Below are 13,430 nucleotides of genomic sequence, written 5' to 3'. Positions count from 1 at the left end.
AACTTAATTAGACCCCCACGTAAAGGACGAAGGCAAAGGACCAAAGCGTAGCATGGTGTTGTTAACTTTAAAGGCAGCCCACGCAAAATGGCAAAACGCACTGATTCATCCTTCTTCATCTTTTCATCTTCATTCTAGCTATTCTTGGAAGCGCACTCAAGCTTAAGCGACTTCAGAAACATGCGTTTATCTTGTAATTAAATTTAAATGGCACAACTCACGTTTTATACTCTAGCATAGAGAGAGGGTATATACATATTGATGCATTAAAAATTAAAAAAAAACACAAAAATATCGTATAAAATATATGTCCTCCAACCTGAAACTAACAACTTTGCATTTGAATATTAAATTGAATTGTCACAGAGGACATTACAGAGTATTTGTAGTACTTTGTGACAAAATCAACTTTCATTATGTCCTTTTCTGCATTTCTTTTTCATTTTTTTTTTTTTTTTTTGATGCTGTAGAGTGTTTCCGGTAGAGTAAGATACGGAGATACACAGAGATTATTGATGAGAATGGGAACCGAGTCATAATGTTATATATAATTCATATATACCTACCTATATAATTATAGCGAATATATCGATTAATTAGTAAAGACTTACTAAATTGTATTTAATTCTTATACGCCACTTATAAGTTAACATTTGCTATCCCGTTAAGCCGCACAATTTTCGTTTTTTAGCTAACCAAAGCATTTCAGATTATTTACATTTCAATATTGCACTCTACACTCCGTTTATTGGCGCAGATCTGACGATCGATGTCAAACCAATTGCCAGAGGTACAATAATGTATTTTTGGCTGTCCATTGCGGCATATAAAGTACTTATTGCACATCTTTGAGTCCCGTATGCTGGTACCATCCTCTTTGCCACTGCAGTCGGGTAGATCGCGTTCAGTTTGAAGGGAATTTGCCTCTATTGAGTTTTTAATGGAGCAATTCACTAGACTGGGTATATTGCAATAGCCCTGGATTATATCAAAATTAAGACCATGGGGACATTGTCGTGCTATGGGCACACCATTGGCGCATATATAAATTTTACTACACGATTGATCGTCCCTGATATGAGCACCGTTTGGCAAGTCGCCACAGTCAGGTACTTTGGATCTTGCATTGTCATTCGAGCAATCAACTAGACTTGGGTGATTGCAAACATTTTTCTTTAAGTCAAAATGCAGGAAATCTGGACAATGTTGAGGAATGGCTTTTCCATTGCTGCATACGTAAAATTTGCCACACAGCTGAGGATCTCGTAGGAAGATTCCGTTTTCTAGGTAGGTACAATCGGTGCCTAGAAAAATGTTGCTCAAGAGTTTTTAAATTGTGGCAGAGGGTTTAATTTGTTCAGAGATAATACCTTCTTGGGACGACGATCCAATCTCCTCAGCAACAGCAAAAGACGACAATGATTCTACACGAGTTGGTTTTTTAGGAGAAGATTCTAGTGTTATCGATCCTTTCTTAATCTTCAAAACATGTGCATCTGTTTCGGCCTCTTCGATGCCATTAGAGCAATCAACTAAACTAGGAAAATTGCAAACTTTCTTCTTTATATCAAAATAGAGTCCGTTTCGACAGTGTTGAGGAATGGCTTTGCCATTGATGCAGACGTAATATTTGCCACATAACTGAGGATCTCGAAGGAAGACTCCGTTTTGTAAGAGTGTGCAATCGGTACCTAGAAAAATGTTTTAGAAGAATTTCATAATCGTTGCGGAAGACTTACGTGGTAGTTCTTCGGAGGCAGGAGTAGATGGTTTTTCGTAAGGCTGATCTTTTGGAAATGGAGTAGTCTTTCTTCCTGGAGATGGCTCCTTTGGAGGTCGTGTGGGTTTACCCCCCGGAGATGGTTTTTTTGGAGGTGGGGTTGATGACTCTTCGGGAGCAGGGGTAGGTTTTCCTTCGGGGGATGGTTCTTTTGGAGGCTCTTCGGGAGCAGGGGTAGGTTTTCCTTCAGGAGCTGGTTCTTTAGGAGGTGGGGATAATGGCTTTTCCGGTGCAGGTGTAGACTGCCCTTCAGGAGATGGCTCTTTTGGAGGTCGTGTGGGTTTACCCCCCGGAGATGGTTCTTTTGGAGGTGGGGTTGATGACTCTTCGGGAGCATGGGTAGGTTTTCCTTCAGGAGCTGGTTCTTTAGGAGGTGGTGATGATGGCTTTTCTGGTGCAGGTGTAGACTGCCCTTCAGGAGATGGTTCTTTTGGAGGTCGTGTGGGTTTACCCCCCGGAGATGGTTCTTTTGGAGGTGGGGTTGATGACTCTTCGGGAGCAGGGGTAGGTTTTCCTTCGGGGGATGGTTCTTTTGGAGGCTCTTCGGGAGCAGGGGTAGGTTTTCCTTCAGGAGCTGGTTCTTTAGGAGGTGGGGATAATGGCTTTTCTGGTGCAGGTGTAGACTGCCCTTCAGGAGATGGCTCTTTTGGAGGTCGTGTGGGTTTACCCCCCGGAGATGGTTCTTTTGGAGGTGGGGTTGATGACTCTTCGGGAGCAGGGGTAGGTTTTCCTTCGGGGGATGGTTCTTTTGGAGGCTCTTCGGGAGCAGGGGTAGGTTTTCCTTCAGGAGCTGGTTCTTTAGGAGGTGGGGATAATGGCTTTTCCGGTGCAGGTGTAGACTGCCCTTCAGGAGATGGCTCTTTTGGAGGTCGTGTGGGTTTGCCCCCCGGAGATGGTTCTTTTGATGGAGGGGTTGGTGGCTCTTCGGGAGCAGAGGTAGGCTTTCCTTCAGGAGATGGTTCTTTTGGAGGACGAGATGATGGTTCTTGGGGAAGGGGAGTGGATGGTTTTTCAGGAGCAGGTTCTTCAGGGCTTGGAATGGATTCCTCTGTGGAAGTATTATCTAAAGAAGGTTCTTCAGTAGTAGGATACGTTTCTGATGGAGAAACCGAAGAAGATTCAAATTCTTTAGGTATATTGACTTCTGCGGATGATTCTTCATTGGGTGCAGACACTGGTTCAGAGTTCGAAGTGTTTAGTAATACTTCTGATATTAGTTCACTTGGCAACGATGCCTTTTCATTGGAAGTGACATCTTCATTGGCATCTCTCTCAGCAATGGAGCTAGCTTCCAACGAAAGAATCTTATTCAAGGGATGAGAAATGTGCCTCTCATCGATTTTACATTCAACGAGACTAGGGAAATTGCATACCCTGTTGTCAATGTCGAAATATAGCTCATCTGGACAGTGTCCTGCAAAAATACGACTATTTGCACACACGAAAAATTTGTTGCATGACCTTAAGTCCCGTAGGAATGTTCCATCTGGTAAGAAGCTGCAAAGTGTTAGTTTTTCGTGTCCTGATATGACATGTAGTCCCAATTGTTTCTTTGAATTTGAATGCTCCTCTTCGATTGACTTAGTCGGCGACAACTCACTTAGCAATGGGCTAAGAATTAAATTCTCCCCTTTAGAGATTGGAGATTCTTTCGTAAAATGCGAAGATATTGGATAATTTTTCAATGGTTCCAGAGATGAAATATCATGACCCCTTTCAGAAGTATCCTGAGAAGACTCTTCAGAACTTGAAAAGTTAACTTCATCAAAAGTATTTTCAGACGGTTCGTCATAGTTGACGAAAGTATCCTGAGACAATTGAATAAAAACGTTGTCAGGTAAGGGTTCCTGTGATGGTTCAGTCACATCGGAAGAAGATGGTTCCTCTGAACTTGAAATATTTTCACCAGTCGAAGTCTCCTGGGGTGGCTCTTCATTAGAGTTCTCGAAAATATCCTGCGACAGTCCAACGAAAGGGTTTTCAGGTAAGAGTTCCTCTGAGCTTGGTTCCTGGGAAGGTTCAGTAACATCTGACGACGATGGTTCCTCCGAACTTGAAATATTTTGCTCAGTCGAAGACTCCTGAGATGGCTCTTCATTAGAGTTCTCGAAAATTTCCTGCGACAGTTCAACGAAAGGGTTTTCAGGTAAGGGTTCCTCAGAGCTTGGTTCCTGGGAAGCTTCAGTAACATCTGACGATGATGGTTCCCCCGAACTTGAAATATTTTCCTCAGTCGAAGTCTCCTGGGGTGGCCCTTCATTAGAGTTCTCTAAAATATCCTGCGACAGTTCAATAAAAGGGTTTTCAGGTAAGGGTTCTTCAGAGCTTGGTTCCTGGGAAGGTTCAGTAACATCTGACGAAGATGGTTCCTCCGAACTTGAAATATTTTCCTCAGTCGAAGTGTCCTGAGATGGCTCTTCTGAGCTTGAAATGTTAATTTCCTGAAAGTGTTCATTGGAGTTTGCAAAAATATCTTGAGATAGTTGAATGAAAGAGTCTTCAGGTAGAGGTTCTTCAGAGCTTGGCTCGTCTGAAACTATGACATCATTTTCCGTTGACGTATCTTGAATCGAATCAGTCACAGTGGAAAGCGATGGCTCTTCTGAAGTTGGTCCATCACCACTGTAGAAGTAACTAAAGTCATCAGATGTGTTATCTGTAGATAAAGTTGACCCCTGTTCTTCAGAAGCTTCCGTTGTATCATCATTTAATGGTTCCGATTCTAAAAGTAAAGACAAATTCTTGACAGTGCTTTCGTTGCCCTGTGGGATTATATCCCCTGATGACTTACCATTCTCCGAAAGTTCTGAATTTAATAGCAATGCACTTTGAGATATTACTTTAACAGATGAGTTTTCTGGTTTTTTTACTTCAGTTGACTGTGACGATGGCCAAAAGTAACCAAAGATATTAAAGAAAATCGGTTTTTCTGGGGTTACGTTTTCAGTTGGTTCTTTCGTAGACTTATCCTTGTCTACGCAAGTTTGAAGCTGCTGACTGAACCGAAAACCATCATTGCAGTTCTGGTCCAGTTTTAGACCCATAAATCCCAAACATAAGAAATATGATTCTGGTTTCTCTGGATTCGTAATTTTATAGCCAAATGATTGTCCTTCACAGGTATTCAAAGCAAGTGCCTGTGGAGTGATCAACAGACCAAACCACAGAATATTAACTAAGCAAAACAAAAAAGTCAAAATTACAAGTGAAATGCAAATATTATTTACAGAATTTTACTTACCGAGTTGCATTTTAAGGGCTCATTCGGTTAAATGGTTCATGTAAAATTGTAGCCCCTCTTTATATACATCCCTTTTTTGTGGTTGCAATCAATTAACTGAAAGCCCTTCTTTGTCATGGCCTAAGTAAATAACTCAAGTGGAGAAGCATGGTAAAAAAAAAACAACAGTAAAGTTATTTTAAACAAATTGTAAAAATTCAGGGGAATTTATCATTATTTAAGATAAAGGAAATGGTACTCTTCATGTTCAACACGGGCATCCCATGTTTGCATTTAAACGTTAAAGATAAGTTAACAACGAAACGGATCGATAATACAATGAATATAGATAAATATACCAGATGGTATGTGTTAGTATGTTTACAAATATTAGAACATTATTTGTTATTCTAATCAAGATCTCTAGATAAGTGAGAAAAACGTAAAACAAAAACATTGCTTAATATTGACAAATAACTTTAGTTAAGTACTTTTAAGGCTAGGATACGAAGTCAGAAGTATCCGAAATAAATCTATTTTGTTAGGTATCTGTTCTATAATTTTAAATTTTATTTAAATCACGGTAATTTATAGGCATAAGTATAAACAGTTAAAATGGAAAAAAAATATCGAAATAAAGTATAAATCCATCGTTCATTTTGGTGCCATAATAGGTAATACTTATATTTATTAAGTATGTACATAAATTTGTTAATGACAAAATATAAAATAAAATATAAAATTTCAAAAACCTATTAACGGTAGATCACAATTCATTGAAGCTACAATTCTATTCATTCATCATATTGCAGAGGTTTCTTTTATTTCATTTGTATTAATGAACTAATAAATATGGTTAACATTCTGATATTTATATTCTAATTTTTATGTATTTCTACGTTCCAATATCTGAAATATACATACGGCTAAAATTTTCCTTATTTCTGACATCATTATAATAATTATTCGAAACGTTATTAGTTTGCCCGGCATATGGTGCGTATACGTAATTTTTGACCGATAAGAGATTTACTCTTTAGAAACAAATTTAACCAAGTCCAAACAAATATATCCCATATGCATTTCGCTTATGCCAATGAACGATATGGAATGAGAATAAACAGAACATATAGAAGACAAATCTTATAGATCATTCAAAAAACCCAAAGAGCAGTCTTAAAGGAAATCGAAAGATATAAAATTAAAACAATTAAGGTAGAGAATGAAGAAGTAAAGAGATTGAGAAAATGGTTAAAATTAAATAAAGATATTTAACAAACGATTTTCAGAATTATTATGTAAAGATCTCTTAATCTGTTGTAATCTTGCCTCCCGTGTTGACAACGATTGTTAGTTACTTATCACAATTCACCTTGTTGATGACGACAATGCCTTGACTTGATAATGTAATTATCTAATAAACACATATTCACCGTTACTTTTCGATACGTAGCCAAACCCCAAAATGCGGCACCCGCTTGCTGTTTACCCCCGCCCCACTTGTTAGAGTCAACCCTTTGTCTATCATCTCGCTTGTTGGACAACTGCTGCCTGGTCCGATTAGTTGTTCCAGATAAGGTGCTGTCGCACTACTTATCGTATTCTTGCAATGATTACTCAAAACCCAGGGCGCACTTGCTCCACGTTGTTGTTGCAGCAGCAATTGTTACTCTCTCTCTCTGTCTCTCTCCCTCTATGTTTGTGTTTGTGTGTGTGTTGCTTCTCTATTTTTAGTGAGCCACAAGAGCTTTTGTTTTTAACCTATATATGTATACATATATGTATGTGTGTAGGAAGGTGTGGGGGGGTGCGCCGGGTTCTTGCCTAGACAGATCGGACCTCCATCATATGTAGGCATTTTAGTTCGTACTCTTATCGTAACTTGTGTGGCTTCGAATGTACCTAGTTGAGGAAAAATTCAATGTTGGATTTTGTTACCTCTGGTATTCGAGCCAATAAGTTCGGCCACGAATTCGCATTTTATCTTTTGAATTTTTTTATTATTATTATTATAATTTTTTTTTTTTTTTTTTTATTATTATTTTTGAATTTTTATTTGCAACAACTGCAGAGGTCATCAGTAAACATTTCATCATTGGCTTTAGTCCACTGATAGCAGTCCAAAAAATATGAAAAAAAAACCCACCGAAATTTTTGCTAGTCACTAAATGGTATGACTAAGCAAAGGGGAGGGACTAAAAAATAATTTGACCTAATTAACATTGAATTTAGAAAGGAATTTTCTAGAATTTTCATTTCATCTATGTACATACCTATCTTCTCATCACTATATGCCTATATTTCTCCTTGTAGCTCATGTGCAATCCTAATGACATTTTATTTACTCTCCAAAAGTTACAAAAAAATGTATAAATTGTTGTTAAGGGAGGGAGAAATGTAAAGAGAAAACAAACTCTATCTCTTTCTATCTCCCACATTCATTTACATAATTCAAGATCATTAATAAAAAGAAATTTTATTTCGGTTGCCAGTCTCGATTCGAACCCACAAATTTGTATTCATAGTCTGCCTATACAAGAGTTTTAACCACTAGGCCAAAGGCAGAAAGATAAGGCATACTTTGAGATATCTATTTCAATGTTTCGTTAGATTTTCTGTTGAAAAAAAAAAAAAAAAAATTATTCTTTTGGCCTGAAACTGGAAATAACATTTGGCCAAGTCGACAGTAAGATACTCTCCGGTATATTCTTAATTAAACGGAAATTTTCCAATTGAAATTTTGTTAAATTAACCAATAAAGGAACAATCCAAAATATATAGAAATTGGCTAAAATTATGGCAAAAACTTGCATTAATTTGCATATTGTGAAAAATGTGGCAATGGATTAGAGTGGTCTCGAAACTACACCTCTTAGTGTTATGTTCGAGGAGCCTGGCCAAATTGCATATTCGCACATTCGTTTTGATGGCAAAGTGCATTTTCTTTTTTCTGTTTTGTTTTTGGCTCAATTGCCCCAAGCACTTGTTCATCCGTTAGCTAACGAGACCATTCCAAACACGATAACGATCAGTATAATTGCACATATCAAGCTTGACAAAGCCGTCAGCGTCAAATGCGATCAGCGCCCTTAAAAAATTTTGGGGGCGTAACTGCATTGCAGTGACTAATCAGTTGGCTTATCTTTTCATTGCACTAAAAGCTCGATTGGACTAATGCTAGATGAGCTGAGGTAAGGTAAGGTAAGGGGCAATCTTTCTATTTGAAATAAGAAAACTTTATTAAAACATTCCAGTCTTTTCATACGGCTTTTCCAGTTCTTCCTCACGCTGCAAGCGATTGCCATAAGTGCGTGCCACCAGATCCCAAACATCCATGAAACGATCCACACACTGGGAAATGCAACGTTGCTCCGATGCATTCAGCGAAGTGCCCGGCTGGGCGATGCATGCCTTAAAGCACTTTCCCGTCATCTTGGAGAGCTGACCCTGGGCATTGGCCAAAGCCATTTGCTGCTTCATTTGACTCATTATCTCTTCATTGCTTACGTCAGCCATCCTACAAGCAGAAACCGTGGAAAACTTCTAAAATAAATATTAAATATTTTTTTAAAAATACTTACTTGAAAAATAAATTTATTTTCTTATATGGATTTCTTAAACGTGTGTACGTACTTGTTAGTTAGTTATGAAATTAAATTCACAAATCAATTAACATAAAATTCAAAGGCCATCTACGATGAGTAAAAAATTCATTTTCATAAAGTAAAACTTTAGCAGCCTACTTTCTTCAAAAGTCACGCCCAATATAAACGTACATACATATGTAGAACCTTTACATATTCAAAAGGTACATATATAAACCTTTTTGCAGGCTCAAAAATGTTAGATGTCCAAATATTCAGCGGAAAATATCCTTGGCGTTTACCAATCTGGTTTCAATCTGGTTTTTTCGCAAAATAAGTATGTTGACTTTAACAAGTTCTAAAGGACATTTTGTTAAGTATTTGGGAGAAAAAACGAGGGATCCCTTTTAGAACAACCTTTAGAAATCCATAAAAACTTTAACATTATATAAAATTCTGTCTTTTACAAGGTTTTTCTGACAAAATTGTTAGAAAATGCTTTAGCAGCTTTTACATCAAAAGTTTTAATAATAACGAAAAAGTTATAGGTTATATTATCTGTTTCTGGAATTTTTCTCTTACATTTCACTGAGTGTTTTTTAGAACAGCCTCTGGATCAAAATTTCCAATGGTCTTCTTAAGCATTTTGTTGATATTTTGACGTTAATACTGTTCGCAATACAAATAGCGAAGAAATTAGTACTAAACTGGTACTAAACTAAGAGTTCAAAAGCACATCTAAATAAAAAAATGGATCTTGGGACATAGTTGCCCACTTTTCCATATGTTAAAGTCATCAAAATATTCCTACGTCTGTTCGAACTCAAAGGTCCTTAAATCTTAAGGGAAGAAATTCACCAAATTTAATATATATGCACTTGTAAACTGTATGTTAATATATTGTTCCAAATTCCTCCAATGCTTCTTTTTTGGTAAGCATTACAAATTGCAATTATTTCAATGGGATAACGATAACTAAAAGGGCAGATTCTATTACTGTTAAGGACATATTATAACTATATTTGAACATTTCTAAACATATAAAGTGCATATACATATATCTGCACACTTACATATATACAGTAGTACTTGAGCAGTATTGCTTCCTCGAAAGAAAAAAATTTAACCTACGTCAGGACTCGAACTCCGGAAAAACAGTATTATAGTTCCATCGGAAATAATGGATCAGATTGTGGTTAATCAACATATATTTATCGATCAACTCGAGAGCAGTTTCTAATGCCATGTGTAATATGTCTATATGTCCCTCTGACATTATATGTGAGTATATCGCTGATTCTGCTGTATAAATTTGAGTATTAGTTCAATAACTTTCTTGTCTATAAATTAATTGTCATTAAATTTCTCACTTCTTATTATACCCTTGCAAAAAGGGTATATTCATTTTGGTCAGAAGTGTGCCACGCATAGAAGGAAGGACCTCCGACCATATAAAGTATATATATTCTTGATCACCATGACGAGACGAGTTTGAATAGCCATGTCCGTCCGTCCATTTAGATCAACGCGAACTCCTCCTAGAGCGTTAGAGCTACAGAGTTGGAATTTTGCATGCTGGCTTGTATATACTGCACAGGTTGTATATCTCGGATTTAGCCCGATCGGACCACTATATCATATAGCTCACAATCGGCAAAGTCACGAACAGTGACTTTTGTCATTAACTTTGTTATTTTCTAAGGTATTGTCGAGAAATTTATCATTGGTGAGTTTATTACACCTATAAACGACTGTTCCCAATTTGATTAAGATCGGGTGACTATATTATATAGCTCCCATAGAAACTATCGGTGGAAAACAGTGTCTTTTGTCAATAATTCGATACATTTTTACACAAATGTCATAAAAAAATGTATATTTGTCAGTTTTAATAGCTATTAATGACTGTGCTAAATTTACTCAAGATGGGGTGACTAAATCATGTAGCTCCCATAGGAACGATCGGTGGCAAATAGTGACTTTAATCCATAACTTCGTAATTTGCTTAAATAAGGTGGTAGGCCATCCTTATGCAAACTTTTAGATTATTATTATAAGTATGGGACATAGTTGTAAACTATCAACCTAACTATAATTTACAAGCACTGGCAACTAAGTCCTTAGGCTTAGACGAAAACTACATCCATACACTAGCTTGGCATTTAAACCCGGATCCTCGTTGATCACTTACCTAAATGACTGGTCCACTTAGACAACTAATCTACCGAGGACTGCAGACTTTTTAGATAAAACTCTACTTTGAAAGCTATAGGTGAGGAAAGAGTAACAAAAAACTTGCAAGGGTAAAATACTTCTGCCCCGGCCCTCTGGTTTTAAATATCATCGACTAATTTGATCAAGATCTAGCGGTTAATATCACATGGAAACTATCAGAAAAAGTTGAGATAATTAAGAAATGCTCATAATAAGCTATATTTTAGCTACATTAAATCAACATTGGACTTTTACTTTTTTACCTATTTACTCATACTCAAAATCTAATCTTAGTCTTTGTCCTTGTCGTCTCTAAAATGTTTTTCTCTTGCATTGTTTCATTATACCCTTGCAGAGGGTATTGTAAAATTGGTCAGATGTTTGTAACGCACAGAAGGAGACGTTTCCGACCCCATAAAGTATATATATTCTTGATCAGCATGAGAAGCTGAGTTGATATAGCCATGTCCGTCTGTCCGTCCGTCTGTGCGAATGCGTTTTACTCAGCCGTCTTAAGAGCTATCGGGCTGAAATTTTTTTTCGGGGTTTTTTATTACCCGGGAAAAATAAAGTATGAAAACCATCAGGATCGGACCACTTTATCATATAGCTCACGAAGAACTAGAAGAAACATTTACATAAAAATCGGAGTATGCTATGAAATTTACATATGTGATTGTAAAATAATTGTAAAATAGAGAGTAAAATTGTTTTGTTTGTATATTGATGAATTGAGTTGCAGAAAACAAATTTTGAACATGTAAAATTATTATTACCAAGGACTGCAAGGGTATACAAACTTCGGCATAGCCGATCTTAGCTTCTTTGATATTTTTAAGAACATTTTGAGTATAATTCAAATTAATAAATATCATCGATGCCATATTTAACCATCAGTAAACCCAAAAGTGGTCTAAAAAATGTCAAGTCTAAGTACTTAAGGAATGGTTTTATAGTAACTTTCTTAATACAATTCCGCTTTGCAAATATTTCGCATGTTTTGTGACAGAAGCTCTCAAAGTTGATATAGATTACATACGGATTAATCACTCTGTGATCTAAATGATATATAAAATGTTGTATTTTTTTTCAACACTTTTTATTTGTTAGAAAAATAAAAGGATAGGTACCCAAAATTATTGTTATTAGACATTGAAATTGTTTTTCTTTTTTTTTTTGTAAACATGGTTTTTTTAATTAATCTTAGATTAACATACACACACGTACACACATGCACATACATACATTTATATATAAGACATATACATATACATATATATTCAATATTCATTGATATAAAAATAGAATCTTGTTCATAGCAATATTTCATTGAATTCTTAGAATCTAAAGTACATTTTGTAATTTGTAAAGACACTTTTCATTTTAGTTTTCTTTTGTTTTTAGTATTTTTGTTCTCATTGATAGTTATTATTTGATTTGCATAGGTAAAGAGAGATAGAGAGAGTTGAGTGTAAGAGTCAAATGAAAGTTGAGTATTTCAATGAATACCAAAATTGTTCTTTTCAAATACATATGTGGGCATTCACGTAATATAAGTAGTTTATATATTCATACTTTCAATGTGCGTTCAGTATGTTGCTCCATCAACTATATGTATATATGTATCTTCTTTTACGACAAATCAGTTGTTTTTTTTTTTTTTGGTTTTTTCTTTTTTAATTTAAAACGAATTCAAGCACTTTGACCCCAGCTAATAATTTCATTCATAATTCAATGAGATAACATATACACAATTCACAACATTTAAATCCCTATAATAAATGAATTTGTATAATTTATAGATGTATGTAGAATCACTTTTACATTAACATAAATATATAATATGTATAAATAATATTAAGCAATAAATGCTTGTAAATTGCAACCTATTAATATTGTTTTTGCCAAAATCTGAAATATTTTATCTAGATTCAACTTGTATGTATTTAGTACTCATATTCAATTGGTTATCTAAATATCTATTGTTGTATGCAATTTAAATATGTTTGTTTGTAACTGTGTGTGTTGTGTGTAGTGTGTAGAGAGAAAATATAACTTTGGGAATGCACTCGAGAACACCTTTTATGAAGGATCTTCACATTGTTATAATACTGTATTAAACTGAGTACGAAATATCGTTAAACGAAGAGTAGAAGACATATTTCTTTGATTGATGTGCAAAAGACACTAAATAATATTTTTGTTGTTTTTAATAATTAATATTTATGGTTTATTTAAAAGCCAATAATTGTTATTATTGCATATATGTATATAGTTTCGAGTAAAAAAGACTCCTCTAAAACGCATTCAAAATTTTGTGCGCCAAAACAGAAAAAAAAAAATATGAAATAATAATAATAATAATAATATTGCATATGAATGAAACGACGAAATGTATATAGTATTTACAATATGAATAGCTACAATAATTTTCTACCAGGTGCGTGGAGGGGCGGTGGTTCAGGATTTAGGAAGGGTGTCAATTCAATTTGAAGTATACATAGATGTAAGTAATAAATATCATATGCACATACATATTTATATATCTATATATATACATACCTATAAGATTTATATCTATGTATATATATATGTACATATATATAGAAATATGCATATGTGGAATGTACAA

General features: G+C 35.4%; 2 protein-coding genes across 2 annotated transcripts; both read right to left on the bottom strand.

Moving 5' to 3' along the window:
• Positions 1 to 588: 588 nt before the first annotated feature.
• On the bottom strand, positions 589 to 5,051 carry LOC6645474 (msx2-interacting protein). The gene is made up of 5 exons (XM_015177793.3): positions 5,022 to 5,051; positions 4,572 to 4,955; positions 1,740 to 4,502; positions 1,371 to 1,691; positions 589 to 1,304 (listed from the first exon to the last, which is right to left on the bottom strand). The coding sequence occupies exons 1-5, from the start codon at positions 5,029 to 5,031 to the stop codon at positions 715 to 717; spliced, it is 4,068 nt and encodes a 1,355-aa protein (XP_015033279.1). The 5' UTR covers positions 5,032 to 5,051; the 3' UTR covers positions 589 to 714.
• Positions 5,052 to 8,214: 3,163 nt separating this feature from the next.
• LOC26529969 (mitochondrial import inner membrane translocase subunit Tim13) lies at positions 8,215 to 8,666 on the bottom strand. Its single transcript, XM_015177845.3, has 2 exons — positions 8,582 to 8,666; positions 8,215 to 8,517 (listed from the first exon to the last, which is right to left on the bottom strand). The coding sequence occupies exon 2, from the start codon at positions 8,514 to 8,516 to the stop codon at positions 8,241 to 8,243; it is 276 nt and encodes a 91-aa protein (XP_015033331.1). The 5' UTR covers position 8,517; positions 8,582 to 8,666; the 3' UTR covers positions 8,215 to 8,240.
• Between the last annotated feature and the right edge of the window lie 4,764 nt (positions 8,667 to 13,430).

This window comes from Drosophila willistoni, assembly GCF_018902025.1.
Source record: "Drosophila willistoni isolate 14030-0811.24 chromosome XR unlocalized genomic scaffold, UCI_dwil_1.1 Seg143, whole genome shotgun sequence".
Classification (NCBI taxonomy): domain Eukaryota; kingdom Metazoa; phylum Arthropoda; class Insecta; order Diptera; family Drosophilidae; genus Drosophila; species Drosophila willistoni.
This window is presented reverse-complemented; position numbering and strand designations above follow the sequence as displayed.

What these genes read in the sequence shown, in the direction of transcription:
- LOC6645474 (XM_015177793.3), bottom strand. An exon ending in TTCAGAACTTTCGGAGAATG is followed by an intron (nt 4,503 to 4,571) that starts GTAAGTCATCAG and finishes CTTTACTTTTAG; the next exon opens with AATCGGAACCATTAAATGAT. An exon ending in TGCCTCCGAAGAACTACCAC is followed by an intron (nt 1,692 to 1,739) that starts GTAAGTCTTCCG and finishes ACATTTTTCTAG; the next exon opens with GTACCGATTGCACACTCTTA.
- LOC26529969 (XM_015177845.3), bottom strand. Translation starts at nt 8,516, where the DNA reads ATGGCTGACGTAAGCAATGAAGAGATAATGAGTCAAATGAAGCAGCAA.